At 44.2% G+C, this 19,164-nt stretch overlaps 1 protein-coding gene across 6 annotated transcripts in view; it reads right to left on the reverse strand.

The window, feature by feature from the left end:
• The window catches only part of LOC115200482 (potassium channel subfamily T member 1), a 136,092-nt gene that overhangs the window by 54,370 nt on the left and 62,558 nt on the right, over window positions 1-19,164 (reverse strand). For all 6 annotated transcript variants that reach the window (XM_029763586.1, XM_029763590.1, XM_029763589.1 and 3 more), the window contains one exon: window positions 3,845-3,924. In XM_029763586.1, the coding sequence (XP_029619446.1) occupies window positions 3,845-3,924 (80 nt within the window). The remainder of the gene's footprint in view (window positions 1-3,844; window positions 3,925-19,164) is intronic.

Genomic DNA, 19,164 nt, shown 5'->3' on the forward strand with positions numbered 1-19,164 from the left:
GGTGTCTCTACCCTACTGGACATCTCTCCTCAGAACTGGTGTCTCTACCCTACACCGGACATCTCTCCTCAGAACTGGTGTCTCTACCCTACTGGACATCTCTCCTCAGAACTGGTGTCTCTACCCTACACCGGACATCTCTCCTCAGAACTGGTGTCTCTACCCTACTGAACATCTCTCCTCAGAACTGGTGTCTCTACCCTACACCGGACATCTCTCCTCAGAACTGGTGTCTCTACCCTACTGGACATCTCTCCTCAGAACTGGTGTCTCTACCCTACACCGGACATCTCTCATCAGAACTGGTGTCTCTACCCTACACCGGACATCTCTCCTCAGAACTGGTGTCTCTACCCTACACCGGACATATCTCCTCAGAACTGGTGTCTCTACCCTACACCGGACATCTCTCCTCAGAACTGGTGTCTCTACCCTACTGGACATCTCTCCTCAGAACTGGTGTCTCTACCCTACACCGGACATCTCTCCTCAGAACTGGTGTCTCTACCCTACTGGACATCTCTCCTCAGAACTGGTGTCTCTACCCTACACCGGACATCTCTCCTCAGAACTGGTGTCTCTACCCTACTGGACATCTCTCCTCAGAACTGGTGTCTCTACCCTACTGGACGTCTCTCCTCAGAACTGGTGTCTCTACCCTACTGAACATCTCTCCTCAGAACTGGTGTCTCTACCCTACACCGGGCATCTCTCCTCAGAACTGGTGTCTCTACCCTACACCGGACATCTCTCCTCAGAACTGGTGTCTCTACCCTACACCGGACATCTCTCCTCAGAACTGGTGTCTCTACCCTACACCGGACATCTCTCCTCAGAACTGGTGTCTCTACCCTACACCGGACATCTCTCCTCAGAACTGGTGTCTCTACCCTACTGGACATTTCTCCTCAGAACTGGTGTCTCTACCCTACACCGGACACCTCTCCTCAGAACTGGTGTCTCTACCCTACTGGACATCTCTCCTCAGAACTGGTGTCTCTACCCTACACCGGACATCTCTCCTCAGAACTGGTGTCTCTACCCTACTGAACATCTCTCTTCAGAACTGGTGTCTCTACCCTACTGGACATCTCTCCTCAGAACTGGTGTCTCTACCCTACTGGACATCTCTCCTCAGAACTGGTGTCTCTACCCTACTGTACATCTCTCCTCAGAACTGGTGTCTCTACCCTACTGAACATCTCTCCTCAGAACTGGTGTCTCTACCCTACACCGGACATCTCTCCTCAGAACTGGTGTCTCTACCCTACTGGACATCTCTCCTCAGAACTGGTGTCTCTACCCTACACCGGACATCTCTCATCAGAACTGGTGTCTCTACCCTACACCGGACATCTCTCCTCAGAACTGGTGTCTCTACCCTACACCGGACATCTCTCCTCAGAACTGGTGTCTCTACCCTACACCGGACATCTCTCCTCAGAACTGGTGTCTCTACCCTACTGGACATCTCTCCTCAGAACTGGTGTCTCTACCCTACACCGGACATCTCTCCTCAGAACTGGTGTCTCTACCCTACTGAACATCTCTCCTCAGAACTGGTGTCTCTACCCTACTGGACATCTCTCCTCAGAACTGGTGTCTCTACCCTACTGGACATCTCTCCTCAGAACTGGTGTCTTTACCCTACTGGACATCTCTCCTCAGAACTGGTGTCTCTACCCTACTGGACATCTCTCCTCAGAACTGGTGTCTTTACCCTACACCGGACATCTCTCCTCAGAACTGGTGTCTCTACCCTACTGGACATCTCTCCTCAGAACTGGTGTCTCTACCCTACTGAACATCTCTCCTCAGAACTGGTGTCTCTACCCTACTGGACATCTCTCCTCAGAACTGGTGTCTCTACCCTACTGAACATCTCTCCTCAGAACTGGTGTCTCTACCCTACTGGACATCTCTCCTCAGAACTGGTGTCTCTACCCTACACCGGACATCTCTCCTCAGAACTGGTGTCTCTACCCTACTGGACATCTCTCCTCAGAACTGGTGTCTCTACCCTACACCGGACATCTCTCCTCAGAACTGGTGTCTCTACCCTACACCGGACATCTCTCCTCAGAACTGGTGTCTCTACCCTACTGGACATCTCTCCTCAGAACTGGTGTCTCTACCCTACACCGGACATCTCTCCTCAGAACTGGTGTCTCTACCCTACTGGACATCTCTCCTCAGAACTGGTGTCTCTACCCTACACCGGACATCTCTCCTCAGAACTGGTGTCTCTACCCTACTGGACATCTCTCCTCAGAACTGGTGTCTCTACCCTACTGGACATCTCTCCTCAGAACTGGTGTCTCTACCCTACTGAACATCTCTCCTCAGAACTGGTGTCTCTACCCTACACTGAACATCTCTCCTTACCACAACCCTACCTGTTTAAGTGTCATGGTGTTGTCCAGGCTGTGTTGCTGCTCTGCCAGGTCTAAAGTGACTATATCTGGCTATGCACAGAGCCGTGACTATCAGGCACAGCTGATGTCTCTGATATAGAGGGCTTGGGTTAAATACGGAAGACCTATTTTGGTTGAATGCATTCAGTTGTGCAGCTGACCAGGTATCCCCTTCCCCCTTCCCTTTCACATACAGCAACAACATATCACAGGTCTGCTTTGACAGGGTGAACAGCTACGTGTCCGTTCCACAACGATATGACACCCTGTGGGGGGAGATGCTGTATGTTGTGGCAGGCATATAAAGCAGTGGAATAGAGGACGGCTTATTGTGATATATAAGGATTAAGACCCAATAACATGGCATGCTGTCAGTAAAGCCATTACAACAACACAGCCTTGCACACAAGGCTCAACACACACACACACACACACACACACACACACACACACACACACACACACACACACACACACACACACACACACACACACACACAAAAATCATCACCCACACAACTTACCTGACTGCAGATACACATGTCAGTCAGAGGGTGGCGCCAGCTGCCTTAAAGACTGTTCACGTTTCAATCAACCAAGCCTCCCATTTCATCTCTTTGCAGTATTAACACAGCAGTGACACAGTTACAAGAAAAACACCCACATCAAACGCTTCACAATGGGTTTGAATTGTACAGGAGCCAAAACAATCTGACTCAGCAGGAAGCTTTATAGAGTTGGGTTGGCCTTTCTATTTGGCCCTAATGTTTTCTCTGTAACTGATGGGAAGTTGTTCAGAGATATTGACAAGCACATAGGAAGCACTAACAACATACTGCAGCCATTACACACGCATGCACACACACAAACACACACGCATGTAAAAAAACACACACACACACACACACACACACACACACACACACACACACACACACACACACACACACACACACACACACACACACACACACACACACACACACACACACACACACACACACACACACACACAGACACACACACACACACACATTTACAAACACAAACACACAGAGAGACTGTAGACATGATGCATTGTGGGTGGCAAGTTGGACAGTTCCAATGTCTTTTTCAGAATGCATGAGAAATCCCATCCTGGCTGTATCCATGCCTTAAGTCCTAATAAGAAATGATAATGCCCTATCCGTTAACAAAATACCTAAAGCATTGTCCTCATCACAGCAACATGATGTGCAGACCTGAGACACAGCACCATGCATCAAGACAACTAATTAAAGACCCAGACTGGAGCTGAAATTGGATGTGCAATAGACCTAATGACTTACATTACTGTATTACCCTGCATTAGGAGGACCTTTATGACTTCCTAGTTCTGTTGTGTTACATGAGACAGTAATAAAGTCCAAACTTCTCTGTGCTCTACTTACTTGACCTTTGGTTTTTGATGAAGAACAGCTTGAGCCTCTCCTTGAAGGTGTTTTCATTCACATAGAACTCCACCTGAACCCTGGAGAGAGAGACAGAGACAGTCAGTACATCTACCATAGAACTCCACCTGAACCCTGGAGAGAGAGACAGTCAGTTCATCTACCATAGAACTCCACCTAAACCCTGGAGAGAGAGAGAGACAGAGACAGTCAGTACATTTACCATAGAACTCCACCTGAACTCTGGAGAGAGAGACAGTCAGTACATCTACCATAGAACACATGAACCCCGGAGAGAGAAACAGAGACAGTCAGTACATCTACCACAGAACACCTGAACCCTGGAGAGAGAAACAGAGACAGTCAGTACATCTACCATAGAACTCCACCTGAACCCTGGAGAGAGAAACAGAGACAGTCAGTACATCTACCATAGAACACATGAACCCTGGAGAGAGAGACAGAGACAGTCAGTACATCTACCATAGAACTCCACCTGAACCCTGGAGAGAGAAACAGAGACAGTCAGTACATCTACCATAGAACTCCACCTGAACCCTGGAGAGAGAAACAGAGACAGTCAGTACATCTACCATAGAACTCCACCTGAACCCTGGAGAGAGAAACAGAGACAGTCAGTACATCTACCATAGAACTCCACCTGAACCCTGGAGAGAGAAACAGAGACAGTCAGTACATCTACCACAGAAGTACTCCAGCATCCATATATAAGGACCATGGTTATTTGATTGAACTGTTTTGAGATATCAGTAAGTAGACAAGCTTAACCATGATGCATTGTGTTGTTGAATTCTGGAAGGCTCGGGTCTCTTTCTTTATTTGTTACCTCGAAGGCCTTCAGCAGCGAGACACTGAACATAGCATACAAGGTGCTTTTCAGAATGCACCAACAGCCAAAATGAAGAACAGCAACAGAGCGAAGGCAAACACAGTTAAAACAGGATACTTCATCACATGTAACATGAACAAATGGTCACCATTTCCAGCTGCTTTGATTGATTCTGCTTTCCTGGAATGGGTTTAATGTAACATAAAGAAAATAACATGAATTGTTATGACCCCTTTCCTGGAATGGGTTTAATGTAACATTAAAACATTTTTAAAAACATGAATCGTAATGACCCCTTTCCTGGATTGGGTTTAGTGTAAAAAAGCCATCAATCATAATGACCCCTTTATAGTCTCCTATATTACCCACAGTGGCCAATTACTGTCATGACAACAAGGCGATGTAGAGTAACCATGGTAATTTGGAACTATCTATTAGAGAGTGAATATTGTGTTGATATGACTCTGAAGATATCCAAGCAATAAATCTGATGTGACACGAGGCACGCAATCTGTTTCAACACCAGTGCCTGTCTGGCTGGAGAAGACTGTTGCCTGACTGTTGAAATGTGCGATGTGCAGCTGAGGTTTAAGCCACACGAATCTCCATTTGAAGCTCTGATAGCTACGTAGCTATGGTGATATCATTACCAGTGATTTTAAAAGACCCTTCAGTTATGTGCGCCTCTAAACTGCGAAGGCTCCTCCAACCAAATTAGTTATTTTACATTGCTGCTTCGAGCATAATTATAGTTTACTTCTTCTCCCATGATGCAATTCACTAAGCACACATCCAACCCCTTAGTAGGCCTACAGTACAATATCCCCCAGCAACTTAGATACTGTGCATAGCAGTGTAGCTTTAATCATGTAGGAAGTAGGAATGCTCATTAATCATTTGAGTCCATATTAGATCATGTTCTCCTCATAATGCTATTGATAAACACATCACAGAGACTGTAGATTCTAGCTGTAGAAAGCCCCTCCCTACCCACCACTTTCTGTGTGTGACATCACCACAGACCAGAGGTTCTAAATATTTAAATCCTGCACTCTCATTGGTCCCTCGGCTATTCCATGTATTCCTGATTGGACTCTCCTATTCAATCATTTCATGAATAAGTAAAAAGGAACAGTGTAGTGACTGTGACTTATGGATCACCCCTGTGGTGCAATTCATTCATACTTGACAAGCTAGTCACTTTAAAATATATATTTCATTTTATACGGTCCTCCTGTACCCCCAACAAGCACATCTGATTTTACTTGTCTACTAATTATCAAGCCCTTGACAGGTTGAATCAAGTTTTTTTGTCCGGGCTACAACAAAAATGTGTTCTGTTGGGGGTAGCCGAGGGCCGGAGTTGGGAAACACTGGTCTAAGCAATCTAATGAAACACTTTGACGTTAATGTAAAGCAAGTACATTAATAAAGACCATAAACTGAATATTGGGGTGTGTCTGGGAGGTTATAAATGAAGGAAGAGCTAACTTCGACTCCTCTATCTAGAATAGATGTAGATGAATCTAAAGTGAGGGTGAAAGAGATCTATTTGATGTGTAGTTGCCTCCCCTAATGACAGCGATAATGGGCTGTAAACTCCTGCAGGGCCCTTGGAGCCTTCTGACAAGATTAATAGGGAGGAGAGGAGAAGAGAGGAAGGAATGAAGAGGAGAGAAAAGGAGGAGGGCAATTACTGGAGCCATATCCTGAGGGAAGCACAGAGAGAGAGAGAGAGAGAGAGAGAGAGAGAGAGAGAGAGAGAGAGAGAGGGTCTACATGTCTGTATAATAACAGATGTGTAGCTTAACCTGCTGTCCAATCCTCCTCTCCTTCTAGCCTTCATCTCCCTGTTCTTCTCTCTCTCTATCCTCTTAGTTTTATCTCCCTCTATTTCTTTACCACATGGAGACAGCCTCCAGGCAGGAAACGTCCACTCCACTCTCATGTGGTGAACCAATAACTGTATTGGTGCTGTAAAGTCCAGGAACCAGTCATACACATTACACACACATGCTTACAATAGAAACACCCAGCAAAGAAAGAGGGACCGGGGCCAAGCTTCCTGCCATCCAGGACCTCTATGCCAGGCGGTGTCAGAGGAAGGGCCTAAAAATTGTCAAAGACTCCAGCCACCCAAGTCATAGACTGTTCTCTCTGCTACCGCACGGCAAGCGGTACCGAAGCGCCAAGCCTAGGTCCAAGAGGTTTCTAAACAGATTCTACCCCCAAGCCATAAGACTCCTGAACACCTAATCAAATGGCTGGTAGCTGGGGCGGCAGGTAGCCTAGTGGTTAGAGAGTTGGGCCAGTAACCAAAAGGTTGCTGGATCAAATCCCTGAGCTGACAAGCTATGAATCTGTTGTTCTGCCCCTGAACAAGGCAGTTAACCCACTGTTCCTAGGCTGTCATTGTAAATAAGAATTTGTTCTTAACTGACTTGCCTAGTTAAATAAAGGTTAAACATGGCTACCCAGACTATTTGCATTGCCCCTCCCCCTCTTTTACACCGCTGCTACTCTCTGTTGTTATCGTCATTGTATAGTCACTTTAAAAACTCTATCTACATGTACATATTACCTCAACTAACTGGTTCCCCGCACATTGACTCTGTACCGGTACCCCCCTGTATATAGTCTAGATATTGTTATTTTACTGCTGCTCTTAAATTACTTGTTACTTTTATTTCTTATTGTTATCTGTATTTTTTTTTTAACTGCATTGTTGGTTAGGGGCTCATAGGTAAGCATTTCACTGTAAGGTCTACACCTGTTGTATTCAGCACAAGTGACTCATATAATTTGATTTGATTTGATATGCATGTTGACATAATCAATATCACAGCATGGTTACACATGTACACATGTACATCGAGACACAGAGACACAGGTACATAGAGACACAGAGACACAGGTACATAGAGACACAGAGACACAGGTACATAGAGACACAGAGACACAGGTACATAGAGACACAGAGACACAGGTACATAGACACACAGAGACACAGGTACATAGAGACACAGAGACACAGGTACATAGAGACACAGGCACATAGAGACACAGGTACACAGAGACACAGGTACATAGAGACACAGGTACACAGGTACATAGAGACACAGGTACACAGAGACACAGGTACATAGAGACACAGAGCCACAGGTACATAGAGACACAGGTACATAGAGACACAGGTACACAGAGACACATGTACATAGAGACACAGAGACACAGAGAAACAGAGACACAGAGAAACAGGTACATAGAGACACAGGTACATAGAGACACAGGTACATAGAGACACAAAGAAACAGGTACACAGAGACATATGTACATAGAGACACAGGTACATAGAGACACAGAGAAACAGGTACACAGAGACACATGTACATAGAGACACAGGTACATAGAGACAAAGGTACATAGAGACACAGGTGCATAGAAACACAGAGACAGAGACACAGAGACACAGGTACACAGAGACACAGAGCCACAGGTACATAGAGACAGAGAGACACAGGTACACAGAGATACAGGTACATAGAGACACAGAGACACAGGTATATAGAGACACAGGTACACATAGACACGGAGACACAGGTACATAGAGACACTGAGACACAGGTACACAGGTGCATAGAAACACAGGTATATAGAGAAACAGAAACACAGGTACATAGAGACACAGAGACAGGTACAAAGCGACACAGATACATAGAGACACAGCTGCATAGAGATACAGGTGTATAGAGACACAGGTATATAGAGAAACAGAAACACAGGTACATAGAGACACAGAGACACTGAGACAAAGGTACATAAAGACAAAGGTACATAAAGATACAGAGACAAAGGTACACAGGTACATAGATACAGGTGCTTGAGTAGACTCACATAAAAAACATACAAAAAGGCAACACAAGGGCAACATGCATACATCCCTGTTATTACCCATCATCCCTGTTATTACCATACATCCCTGTTATTACCAATCATCCCTGTTATTACCATACATCCATGTTATTACCATACATCCCTGTTATTACCATCCATCCCTGTTATTACCATACATCCCTGTTATTACCATCCATCCCTGTTATTACCATCCATCCCTGTTATTACCATCCATCCCTGTTATTACCATCCATCCATGTTATTACCATACATCCCTGTTATTACATACGTCCCCGTTATTACCATCATCCCTGTTATTACCATCCATCCATGTTATTACCATACATCCCTGTTATTACATACATCCCTGTTATTACCATCATCCCTGTTATTACCATCCATCCATGTTATTACCATACATCCCTGTTATTACCAACCATCCCTGTTATTACATACATCCCTGTTATTACCATACATCCCTGTTATTACCATCCATCCATGTTATTACCATACATCCCTGTTATTACATACGTCCCCGTTATTACCATACATCCCTGTTATTACCATCCATCCATGTTATTACCATCCGTCCCTGTTATTACCATCATCCCTGTTATTACCATCATCCCTGTTATTACCATACATCCCTGTTATTACCATCATCCCTGTTATTACCATCATCCCTGTTATTACCATACATCCCTGTTATTACCATCATCCCTGTTATTACCATCCATCCCTGTTATTACCATACATCCCTGTTATTACCATCATCCCTGTTATTACCATCATCCCTGTTATTACCATCCGTCCCTGTTATTACCATACATCCCTGTTATTACCATCCATCCCTGTTATTACCATACATCCCTGTTATTACCATACATCCCTGTTATTACCATACATCCCTGTTATTACCATCTATCCCTGTTATTACCATACGTCCCTGTTATTACCATCCGTCCCTGTTATTACCATCATCCCTGTTATTACCATCATCCCTGTTATTACCATACATCCCTGTTATTACCATACATCCCTGTTATTACCATCATCCCTGTTATTACCACCCGTCCCTGTTATTACCATACATCCCTGTTATTACCATCATCCCTGTTATTACCATCCATCCCTGTTATTACCATACATCCCTGTTATTACCATACATCCCTGTTATTACATACATCCATGTTATTACCATCCATCCCTGTTATTACCATACATCCATGTTATTACATACATCCCTGTTATTACCATACATCCCTGTTATTACCATCCATCCATGTTATTACCATACATCCCTGTTATTACATACGTCCCCGTTATTACCATACATCCCTGTTATTACCATCATCCCTGTTATTACCATACATCCCTGTTATTACCATACATCCCTGTTATTACCATCATCCCTGTTATTACCATCATCCCTGTTATTACCATCATCCCTGTTATTACCATACATCCCTGTTATTACATACATCCCTGTTATTACCATCATCCCTGTTATTACATACATCCCTGTTATTACATACATCCCTGTTATTACATACGTCCCCGTTATTACCATCATCCCTGTTATTACCATCATCCCTGTTATTACCATCATCCCTGTTATTACCATACATCCATGTTATTACCATACATCCCTGTTATTACCATCATCCCTGTTATTACATACGTCCCCGTTATTACCATACATCCCTGTTATTACATACATCCCTGTTATTACATACATCCCTGTTATTACCATACATCCCTGTTATTACCATCATCCCTGTTATTACCATCATCCCTGTTATTACCATCCGTCCCTGTTATTACCATCCATCCCTGTTATTACCATCATCCCTGTTATTACCATCATCCCTGTTATTACCATACATCCCTGTTATTACCATACATCCCTGTTATTACCATACATCCCTGTTATTACCATCATCCCTGTTATTACATACGTCCCCGTTATTACCATCATCCCTGTTATTACCATACATCCCTGTTATTACATACATCCCTGTTATTACATACATCCCTGTTATTACCATCATCCCTGTTATTACCATCATCCCTGTTATTACCATCATCCCTGTTATTACCATCCATCCATGTTATTACCATCATCCCTGTTATTACCATACATCCCTGTTATTACCATACATCCCTGTTATTACCATACATCCATGTTATTACCATACATCCTTGTTATTACCATACATCCCTGTTATTACCATACATCCCTGTTATTACCATACATCCCTGTTATTACCATACATCCCTGTTATTACCATACATCCCTGTTATTACATACATCCCTGTTATTACCATCATCCCTGTTATTACCATCCGTCCCTGTTATTACCATACATCCCTGTTATTACCATCATCCCTGTTATTACATACGTCCCCGTTATTACCATCATCCCTGTTATTACCATACATCCCTGTTATTACCATCCATCCCTGTTATTACCATTCATCCCTGTTATTACATACATCCCTGTTATTACCATCATCCCTGTTATTACCATCCATCCCTGTTATTACCATTCATCCCTGTTATTACATACATCCCTGTTATTACCATACATCCCTGTTATTACAGTACCAGTCAAAAGTTTGGACACACCTACTTATTTTTTGTACTTTTTTCTTCTTTGTAGAATAATAGTGGACATCAAAACTATCAAATAACTCTTACGGAATCATGTAGTAACCAAAATAGTGTTAAACATATCAAAATATATTTCATATTTTAGATTCTTCAAAGTAGCCACCCTTTACCTTGATGATAGCTTTGCAAACTCTTGGCATTCTCTCAACCAGCTTTATGAGCTAGCCACCTTCGTCACAGACATAATTACACTTATATATGTTGGCAACACACATTATAAAACATGAAAAGACCTGGTTCAAAAGCAATCCATAGTAATAAACTATGTCAGGAAAACATGACCTACATGTACAGGAATAGTGAGGCAGCAGACACACCCCTTCAGAAGAATGGGCCATGTAACCATAGACACAGACACCTCTCTTTCCTTGCACCTGCAGATCACTTTGATTGTCTTTCATCATATGAACATATGGTTTGATACTGTAGAGGTGCACTGTTAGTGTATACATTAACACATATGCTAAAAGGTATCAAGATGCAACATACATGCACACACCATTGCCTACGAGAAGATAGGGAAGACATACTGTATATCTGCACTGTGCACTGTAAATTAAAATCTGTTATCTGATTCACTGTTATCTGATGGAAGAAGTTAATGAAACCATGATTATCTGATTCACTGTTATTTGATTCACTGTTATCTGTTGGGAGAAGTCAATGAAACCATGATTATCTGATTCCCTGTTATTTGATTCACTGTTATCTATTGGGAGAAGTCAATGAAACCATGATAAATAGAAGAGAGAGGCTTCATACTATACAATCTGTGTTGTTTTAATAAAAGACATATATCAGTAGCATAAGACACACAGGTCAGTGATTGTAATCATGAGGGAATGACTGAAACACATCAAAACAGATGTTGCACACTTGGATAATTACTCAAATCACAATCAGATCAGTTATCCCATTGGCTGAAGATTGTTTGATATGAGACACACAGCTGTGTTGATTTCCCATGTTATCTGTTTCAGTTGTCAATAGCCTTGGTTAAGTATCTTGCTTAGGGCACGACAGCACTTAGCCCATCTGGACTTGAGACCTACACTGTCAATTGGCCACAATTCCATTTCAATTCTCTGACCATTGCATAAATGCATTGACCTGTCATCTTCCTCTGTGAATTTATTTGCATTTCTTCTGTCTTATATCTTGCTCTATTTTCAAACCATTTGAGATCCAAAAAGTAGTCACTTGTCCATAATTTCATCTCAATTCTCAGACCATTACAGGAATACCATTTGTCCTCTCAGCTCAGCTCTCCTCTTCATACAGTAACATCTGACCTCTCACGTTCATATTCTTCCCCGTGAAACTATTTACATTTCTATGTCTTACATCTCATACTATTTAAACTCAATTTCATCTCGATTCTCAGATCATTACAGAAATATAGTTTCCCTTTCGGTTCTCACGTTCTTACTATTCTATGAATCCATTTACATTAATTGTCTATGTTAGTCCAGGCAATATGTGAGATTTTAAACTTGCTCTCTTTTTATCCTTTTGACATACAAACAGTCCAGTAACAAGCAGCACAAATAATTTTCTCCTGCTGAACTTCAGATACTGTATAAGGGCAGCAGGGACTTCTATAAATATCAAGAACAGACATGAATATTAAAACAGGAACTCTCTCTCTCTCTCTCTCTCCCTCATCCATCTCTCCAGCTCTCTCTCTCTCTCTCTCGCTCTCTCCATCTCTCCATATCTCGCTCTCTCTCCCTCCCCTCCATCCCCCTCTACATATCTCTGTTAATCTCTCCATCGCTCTCGTTCTCCTTATCCCTCTCTCCCCCTCCCTCCCTCCCTGACCAGCCAACTAGTTCCACTGCTCTCCAGTCAACCTACTTAAAATAGCGGTGCGTCCTCTAAACACGAAGTCTGTTAAGAGACACTGCAAGTAGATGAAAGCAGGGCATGATGGTGTGGATTCTTCAGCTCATCAAACTGGAGGTGTATCATGACACAGAGACACCAGCTCTGAGGAAGAACAAGCCAGCCGCCCCCCTGTATGTCTGACACCTTCTACTTGTACTGTAATTAGAATTGCCTTCTAATTAACGACTCCTCCACATGCTCCACATTCAGTCAATAGGAATGTACAGTATACATGACATAATCTATCTTCCCTTGTTCAGACTCCTGCAGTAGACTGTGATGACACATCCTCAAGAAACACTACTGCGATTAGCGGTTAGCTTGTTTTTACCACATCTTTGGTAACACGATCAAGATCGATTAGAATCATGTTTTCCATTCTAGAGTGGTGTTTCTGAGTCAATTCCAAAGCCTGGTCATATATCACATCCTGTGGGATCTCAGATATCCACTTTGACCACAAGAACAAAACACAATTTTATTACTATATCAGTGAATACAGCTGTTTAGTTTAAAATCACATTTTTGTTATGACATAAGATACCATTCCAAAAGTAATTTGAATTTGAACTAGTCGTACATCAAATTAACAGATCTAGTAGCATCTTCCACAGAGAGAAACCGTTTTAAACAAAATCTGAAAAGCATTATATGGAAATACTGTGTTTCCAAAAAAATTCCACACACTGCTTAATTGATTCTCTCTCTATAAATGGCAAAAACACATTTATCCGCTGTCTCTAACAGAAAAGCTCTGTCGGTCTAGGAAGCAACAGATTCTGTTTGTTCAAATTGTATAATAAAATAATGATAATTTAAGCTGATAAAATCTGTGGCTGAACTAGCCGACGCCTGAGAATAAAAAGATGATGAAGACACATGATGAAGACATATGATGAAGACACATGATGAAGACATGAAGACATAATGAAGACATATGATGAAGACACATGATGAAGACATGAAGACATAATGAAGACATATGATGAAGACACATGATGAAGACACATTGAAGACACATGATGAAGATACATGATGAAGACATATGATGAAGACACATGATGAAGACATGAAGACATAATGAAGACATATAATGAAAACACAATGAAGACATATGATGAAGACACAATGAAGACATATGATGAAGACACATGATGAAGACACAATGAAGACACATAATGAAGACACATGATGAAGACATATGATGAAGACACATGATGAAGACACATTGAAGACACATGATGAAGACACATGATGAAGACATATGATGAAGACACAATGAAGACATATGATGAAGACACAATGAAGACATATGATGAAGACACAATGAAGACATATGATGAAGACACATGATGAAGACACAATGAAGACACATAATGAAGACACATGATGAAGACATATGATGAAGACACATGATGAAGACATATGATGAAGACATATGATGAAGACATATGATGAAGACACATTGAAGACATATGATGAAGACACATGATGAAGACATATGATGAAGACATATGATGAAGACACATTGAAGACATATGATGAAGACATGATGAAGACATATGATGAAGACACATGATGAAGACATATGATGAAGACATATGATGAAGACACATTGAAGACATATGATGAAGACATGAAGACATAATGAAGACATATAATGAAGACATGATGAAGACATATAATGAAAACATGATGAAGACACGAAGACATGATTTAGACACAAAGACATGATGAACACATATAATGAAGACATGATGAAGACATGATGAAGACATATGATGAAGACATGATGAAGACATGATGAAGACACAAAGACATATAATGAAAACATGTGATGAAGACATATGATGAAGACATATGATGAAGACATGATGAAGACATGATGAAGACACAAAGACATGATGAAGACATGATGAAGACATATAATGAAAACATGTGATGAAGACATATGATGAAGACATATACATTCTGATTAGAAGAGCTTGACTAGTGTTTGTGCAGACTGACTGCACTGATACACCGGGTTCATCCTAAAGGTCATGATAGAGGGCAAGCTGATCGTTAATCAGTGCCTAAGGGCAACTTCTACCCACAGCAGTAGGTTTGCACTTGGCACACACACTTCAGGGACCTCTATGGCCTCGGGTGAGGAAGTCAGGACAGGGATCACACTGCACTCAAAACAGATCCAGCAGGATGACAACCATTATGAACAGATACCTCCCTCCCTCCCTCCGTTCTCTCCCTCCCTCCCTCCCTCCCTCCCTCCCTCCCTCCCTCCCTCCCTCCCTCCCTCCCTCCCTCCCTCCCTCCGTTCTCTCCCTCCCTCCCTCCCTCCCTCCCTCCCTCCGTTCTCTCCCTCCCTCCCTCCCTCCCTCCCTCCCTCCATTCTCTCCCTCCGTTCTCTCCCTCCCTCCCTCCGTTCTCTCCCTCCCTCCCTCCCTCCCTCCATTCTCTCCCTCCGTTCTCTCCCTCCGTTCTCTCCCTCCCTCCCTCCCTCCCTCCGTTCTCTTCCTCCCTCCCTCCCTTCCTCCGTTCTCTCCCTCCCTCCCTCCCTCCCTCCCTCCGTTCTCTCCCTCCCTCCCTCCCTCCCTCCCTCCCTTCTCTCCCTCTGTTCTCTCCCTCCGTTCTCTCCCTCCGTTCTCTCCCTCTGTCCGTTCTCTCCCTCCCTCCGTTCTCTCCCTCCCTCCGTTCTCCTCCCTCCGTTCTCTCCCTCCCTCCCTCCATTCTCTCCCTCCGTTCTCTCCCTCCCTCCCTCCCTCCCTCCCTCCGTTCTCTCCCTCCCTCCCTCCCTCCCTCCCTCCCTCCCTCCCTCCCTCCGTTCTCTCCCTCCGTTCTCTCCCTCCCTCCCTCCCTCCCTCTGTTGTGTCCCTCCCTCCCTCCCTCTGTTGTGTCCCTCCCTCCCTCCCTCCCTCCCTCCATTCTCTCCCTCCCTCCCTCCGTTCTCTCCCTCCCTCCCTCCTCCCTCCGTTCTCTCCCTCCCTCCCTCCCTCCCTCCGTTCTCTCCCTCCGTTCTCTCCCTCCGTTCTCTCCCTCCCTCCCTCCCTCCATTCTCTCCCTCTGTTCTCTCCCTCCCTCCCTCCCTCCCTCCCTCCGTTCTCTCCCTCCCTCCATTCTCTCCCTCCGTTATCTCCCTTCCTCCCTCCCTCCATTCTCTCCCTCCGTTCCCTCCCTCCCTCCCTCCCTCCATTCTCTCCCTCCCTCCCTCCATTCTCTCCCTCCGTTCTCTCCCTCCGTTATCTCCCTCCCTCCCTCCATTCTCTCCCTCCGTTCCCTCCCTCCCTCCCTCCCTCTTCCAGCCACACCTCCATAGGGGAAAGAACATATGAGACAACACTTGTGCCAACACTTACAGTAGGCCAAGCTGTATGCTTCTGAATCTGAACCACCAGCACTTACAGCATCCCTAAGGAACCCCATGCACCATCCATTTCCCCGACAGAGATAGTACAGAAACCACAGAGATAATAGAGAGCATGTTATCACTTCCAGCGCACCAGGCATAGTAACCCCCAAAGAAATGTACCACACACACATTAAAGACTAATTGCTTTTTGACTTAGAGTTGGCAATTGTTGAGCGGACCGGCACTGTGTTGATCTGATTTGAAATGTAGTCATCATGCTTTAGGCCACCTTGATAATTGAATAAAATGCTGAGGAAGCGCCTATCAAACTGGCTGTCATTGGTTAATAGGCATTCCACAATGAAGACAATTAATCATTCACACTTCCAGATAGTACAGTACGTACCAAGTACCATTACAATGCCTGAGGTGACAACACAATAAACAGGCAAACAGGCAGACAGGCAGAGAGACAGACAGTCAGCAGACAAGCAGCAGACAAGCAGTAGACAGGCAGAAAGCAGACAGGCAGATAGGCAGCAGACAGGCAGTAGAGAGGCAGGCAGCAGACAGGCAGTAGACAGGCAGACAGCAGACACAGACAGACAGACAGACAGACAGACAGACAGACAGACAGACAGACAGACAGACAGACAGACAGACAGACAGACAGACAAGCAGACAGGTAGCAGACAGGCAGACAACAGACATGCAGACAACAGACAGGCAGGCAAGCAGGCAGGCAGGCAGACAGGCAACAGACAGTAGACAGGCAGACAGCAGACAGGTAGGCAAACAGACAGGAGACAGACAGGCAAGCAGACTGGCAGACAGGCAGCAGACAGGCAAACAGTCAAAGTACTCCAACCAAGTACTCGGTGTCCAAATCACTAAGACAGTCATCAGACAGGCAGCAGACAGGCAGAAAGCAGACAGGTAGATAGCAGACAGACAGACAGACAGACAGACAGACAGACAGACAGACAGACAGACAGACAGACAGGAAGCAGACAGGAAGCCGACAGGTAGATAGCAGACAGACAGACAGACAGACAGACAGACAGACAGACAGACAGACAGACAGACAGACAGACAGACACAGACAGACAAGCAGACAGGGGGTCAGCAGACAGGCAGACAGACTGGCAGGCAGCAGACAGGCAGAAAGGCAGAAAGACAAACAGAGACAGACAGACAGACAGTAGACAGGCAGACCAACAAACAGACAGGCAAGCAGACAGGCAGACAGACATCAGACAGGCAGACAGGCCAGCAGGCAGACAGTAGGCAGGCAGGCAGGCAGACAGTAGACAGGCAGACAGCAAACAGGCAGGCAAACAGACAGCAGACAGACAGACAGGCAGACAGCAGACAGGCAGGCAGGTAGACAGCAGACAGCAAACAGGCAGGCAGTCGAAGTACTCCAACCAAGTGTCTAAATCACTAAGAACTTAAAAGGGTCTACACACACGCCCACAGTTCTGAAGAAGAGGCGCAACAGCACTTCTTCCTCCTCAGGAGGTTGAAACGGTTTGGCATCGGACCTCAAATCCTCAAAAAGGTGTGCAGTTTAACCATTGAGAGCATCTTGACTGGCTGCATCACTGCTGCCCTCGAGCGCATGGCGCTTCAGATGGTTGTGCGGACAGCCCAGTATATCACTGGGGCCAAGCTCTATATCAGCATGACCTGGAAAATCCACCCAAGCCATAGACTATTGTCTCTGCGCCCGCACAGCAGGTGGTGCCGGTGCATTAAGTCTGACACCAACAGGCTCTTGAACCGCTTCTATCTCCATGCCATACGACTGCTAAATAGCTAACTAAATAGCTAACAATATGGCTACAAGGACTGAGTATTGTAGCCATATTTCATTGTTATTTTTACACTGCCTCTATGCACACTCACAAGACCCTCCACACTACACACACTGATACTCCAAAACACACACGAACACTCACTGCATCATCTGCTCACTCACACAAATGCACATACATTTATACTGACTCTCTACACACACTCACATACAAACTGCTGCTACTCTGTTTATACACTCACATACAAACTGCTGCTACTCTGTTTATACACACATACAAACCGCTGCTACTCTGTTTATACACTCACATACAAACTGCTGCTACTCTGTTTATACACTCACATACAAACTGCTGCTACTCTGTTTATACACACATACAAACCGCTGCTACTCTGTTTATACACTCACATACAAACTGCTGCTACTCTGTTTATATGCTCACATACAAACTGCTGCTACTCTGTTTATACGCTCACATACAAACTGCTGCTACTCTGTTTATACACACACATACAAACTGCTGCTACTCTGTTTACACACTCACATACAAACTGCTGCTACTCTGTTTATACACTCACATACAAACAGCTTGTCACATCCTGACCAGTATAAGGGGTTATTTGTTATTGTAGTTTGGTCAGGACGTGGCAGGGGGTGTTTGTTTAGAGTGTTTCGGGGTTTGTTGGGCTATGTTCTTTGTTAGTCTATTTCTATGTTAGTTCTAGTATGTCTATTTCTATGTGATGTTTTTTGGGTTGACCTTCAATTGGAAGCAGCTGCTCCTCGTTGCGTCTAATTGAAGGTCCTATTTAAGAGGGGTGTTTTTCTATGGGATTTGTGGGTAGTTGTT

The sequence above is a fragment of the Salmo trutta genome, chromosome 9 (assembly GCF_901001165.1).
Source record: "Salmo trutta chromosome 9, fSalTru1.1, whole genome shotgun sequence".
NCBI classification, from domain to species: Eukaryota; Metazoa; Chordata; class Actinopteri; order Salmoniformes; family Salmonidae; genus Salmo; species Salmo trutta.